The sequence below is a fragment of the Oncorhynchus gorbuscha genome, linkage group LG16, assembly GCF_021184085.1.
Source record: "Oncorhynchus gorbuscha isolate QuinsamMale2020 ecotype Even-year linkage group LG16, OgorEven_v1.0, whole genome shotgun sequence".
Taxonomy (NCBI): Eukaryota; Metazoa; Chordata; class Actinopteri; order Salmoniformes; family Salmonidae; genus Oncorhynchus; species Oncorhynchus gorbuscha.
This window is the reverse complement of record NC_060188.1, coordinates 20619036-20623122: the sequence shown is the minus strand read 5'-3', so window position 1 is coordinate 20623122 and position 4087 is coordinate 20619036. Positions and strand designations below refer to the sequence as shown.

General features: G+C 39.7%; 1 protein-coding gene across 1 annotated transcript; it reads left to right on the top strand.

Moving 5' to 3' along the window:
• The first annotated feature begins 451 nt into the window (after positions 1 to 451).
• On the top strand, positions 452 to 1469 carry LOC124000233 (gamma-crystallin M3-like). The gene is made up of 3 exons (XM_046306454.1): positions 452 to 585; positions 760 to 999; positions 1150 to 1469. Exons 1-3 carry the CDS (start codon positions 559 to 561, stop codon positions 1423 to 1425), a joined length of 543 nt encoding a protein of 180 aa, XP_046162410.1. The 5' UTR covers positions 452 to 558; the 3' UTR covers positions 1426 to 1469.
• Positions 1470 to 4087: the final 2618 nt, after the last annotated feature.

The following is a 4087-nucleotide window of genomic DNA, read 5'->3' as shown; positions in this document are numbered from 1 at the left end:
TTAGGAATGTCGGTCTACGTCAAGTCCACTGAGGTTTAAGAATGGTTAAATCAGCACACTGAACAAAAGATGAGTGACAATACATAGTTCAAGGCTGTTACTAGCTGTTGTAAACTCTCAAAAGGCTTTATGTTATTTAAAAAAATTATTTTTTTACCTTTATTTAACCAGGCAAGTCAGTTAAGAACACATTCTTATTTTCAATGACGGCCTGGGAACAGTGGGTTAACTGCCTGTTCAGGGGCAGAACGAGAGATTTGTACCTTGTCAGCTCGGGGGTTTGAACTCGCAACCTTCCGGTTACTAGTCCAACGCTCTAACCACTAGGCTATGCTGCAGACAATTGAGAAACAGTCGTTCTAAAGACACTGAGGGATTCAGTCACTGGAAATGTGGACGTAAACTCAGTGGCCTCTACAGGTTTCTATAGCATGTTGCTGGGTCAGGGGTTTGAACAATGGAGCTGGGAATTGTTTAGGTTTGGTCAGGTATAAAAGAAAGGGTTAAACCAGGTAGGAATCAGTTCAGGAGCAGCAACCAGCAGCACAGTGAGCAAACATGTCCACCAGCATGAACATGGGCAGGGTAAGTTTAAAACCAAAATATACTTTAATTTTCATAGATTGTCATGCAAAAGACCTGTAGTGTTCTAGCACCCCCAACTACAACATTAAAGTTCTTTAAAGTTCCTACATTTCTCAAAAATGTTTGTTTCGGAAAATATTTTAGTTCATAGAAATGATCCCTTTTTATTTTCAGATCGTCTTCTACGAGGACAGGAACTTCCAGGGTCGTTCCTATGAGTGCAGCAGCGACTGCGCTGACATGTCCTCCTACCTGAGCAGGTGCCACTCCTGTAGGGTTCAGAGCGGCTGCTTCATGGTCTACGACCGCAACAACTACATGGGAAACCAGCACTTCATGAGGAGGGGAGAGTACTCTGACTTCCAGAGTATGATGGGAATGACTGATATCAGGTCCTGCCGCACGATCCCCATGGTAGGCAATATGATACTTAGTCTGCTGTTAACAGCCCCGCTCAAAGTAGCTTTGTGATGTCCATAATAAATCACATTGGCTCTGTGACGCTTTCCAGCAGTCTGATGTATTCAGTAATTCCTTCAACATATTCTTATTTCCTCCTAACAGCACAGAGGATCCTACAGAATGAGGATCTACGAGAGAGATAACTTCGGAGGTCAGATGCACGAGATGATGGACGACTGTGACTCCATCATGGACCGTTACCGTATGTCCGACTGCCAGTCCTGCAACGTGATGGATGGCCACTGGCTGATGTACGAGCAGCCCCACTTCAGAGGCAGGATGACTTACATGAGGCCTGGAGAGTACAGGAACTTCAGAGACATGGGCATGAGTGGCATGAGGTTCATGAGCATGAGGCGTATCACTGATATGTGCTAGATATGTTATGTTGACTAAATAAAAGTAATTTGTAATTCGTAAAACAATTGAGTGTGCTACATTTCAATATTTGGTGTTTTGTGTTTCCATCTGTAGGTATGATATAATTTAGGCCTATTATATAATAGAACTGACACCTGCCATTTGATAACTAATGTTAAGGGGGCATTCATCATCATCATTCAGACATTTCTATTTCCCAATAATTGTTTTCATTTTTACCAGAAAGATATGCATAACATTTAACTTCTACCCTATACCAGGGTATACCAAACTTGGTCCTGGGACCCACCTGGGTGGACATTTTGGTTTTTCCATTACGTATTTACCGTTTAAAAGCATTGGAATGAATGTCCTTTAGATCATATAGAGGGATTTTGATGTTAACACTAAAGCCTTGGTCAACTTGTAGAGCTAACAAACTTAGCTAATCATACACGTTGTGCTACTCCACAAACACTACTCTAATTGATTGGCCAACATCGAGCCAGTGTACAATAAACGCTAATACATATTGATACAATTTACGAAAGCTTTTCTCTCTACATAATTATACAACTCCAATTACAAAGGTGCCACGATAATTTTAGCTAAACAAGGTAAGAAAGTGTCTAGTAATTGCATATAAAAGTAAAGCCAATCATCAGTGAAAAATACAGTCAAATCAAGACAAAGTAAAAAAATACATGTAAATGAAGCAACAAAAGACTAATATAGAGACTTCAGTTTGATAAATCACCCTCCAGCCATATTATTGGTCCTGTGTGGTTCAGTTGGAAATAGTGTGGTGCTAGATTTGTTTCCCTCAGGGATTACATGTACTGAAGTGTATGCACTCACTGTAGTGTCCATCACTTTGGATAAAAGTGTCTGCTAAATAGCATTTTATTAATAATATTAAAATATGTAACATTAGCAATATTGGTGTGATTTCTATGACGCTCATGTTGTAAGTCATAGGACGATAATTGTTCATGGACAACATCCCCTTCTGTATGTTTTCAACATAATCCTTATGACAGCCTTTGTTTGTGGTTGCACTACTAGTTTCATATTTTAGATTTTCTTTTTACATTTCATGAAGACTTCCAAAAGCTCTCAGTGGCAATTTCATTGTTTTTATGTTCACATACAAAACACAAGGACATTAGTTGAAATCACTGATTGTGGGTCCAAAGCAGCAATATGTTGATGTTTAATGGCCTTGCCTCATTGGAAAACTGTGTACCAGTACTTCTTCTCAGTCCAAGTAAACAAAAAGCATTTAATGAATTTAGCTCAAAATAGAGCTTATTTCAATCCACAAAAATGTTGTGTTAGGTAGATAACCTAAAAACGGGCGGATGACCTCATTGTTAACAGATATAATAGTTTGTACTTGATGCAAAGCAGAACATTTCCTCTCTATAAAAAGCTCCCACAGAGGATATGTGAAAGATGCAGACCATGGCAGATAGCCCTTCTAGCATGCCTTTCTCTGTCATCACAATGTGTGTGTGGGATATTTAAGAAGGGAGTGGTTAATAGAGAGATGGATTAATAGAGAGGTGTGTGTGTGTGTGTGTGTGTGTGTGTGTGTGTGTGTGTGTGTGTGTGTGTGTGTGTGTGTGTGTGTGTGTGTGTGTGTGTGTGTGTGTGTGTGTGTGTGTGTGTGTGTGTGTGTGTGTGTGTGTGTGTGTGTGTGTGATTGCTTTGCTTAAATAGACCCATACTGAGTCATCACATTGTTTGATGTAGATCAGGGGAAAATGTTATGTTTTCATAACTTCAATATTGTAAAAACTATCTTAATATGGACTTTTGGAGATATAGAATAAAAAGCTAGACTTAGAATTGTCACTCACATTAATTGTGAGTGAATTAACTAACATTATGGTTCATAACACGATACTACAGAAATTGTTACAAAATTTTCAATTGTACTGAAAAATATATAAAATGTATACATTTGTTAATTTCTCTTGAGTTACAAAATGTTTTAAAAAAAGAGTTAACACTTCTTTTAAAGAAGCCTTTATGAGCACATTTAGGCAAAGCAATCATACACGCAAGCAAACACACACACACACACACACACACACACACACACACACACACACACACACACACACACACACACACACACACACACACACACACACACACACACACACACACACACACACACACACACCTCTCTATTAACCACTCCCTTCTTAAATATCCCACACACACATTGTGATGACAGAGAAAGGCATGCTAGAAGGGCTATCTGCCATGGTCTGCATCTTTCACATATCCTCTGTGGGAGCTTTTTATAGGGCAGAAATCTTCTGCTTTGCATCAAGTACCAACTATTTTTAACATCTCACATTCCCAAGATACTTTGGAGTACCAGGCGTGTTACATTGTACCGTGGAGTTTGGGTTACCAGCTGGGAAGGTTCTTATGTAAAAACACCCGCCTGGATTGACCCGGTGCTAGGCACCGATCCAGTTAGAGATCCAGTATGTAGATACTGTAGATATTTAGAGGTGTGGTGTGGAGCTAAATTTGGCACCTATTGTTTTGTTATGCCAGGTCAGGTCATTACTCTACTGTGCTGATAGAGGCCTCATGCAGTCCTTCCTCTTCCTCTGAAGAGGCAATTCGTTCACAACTAAATCAATTACCTGCTTGCCGG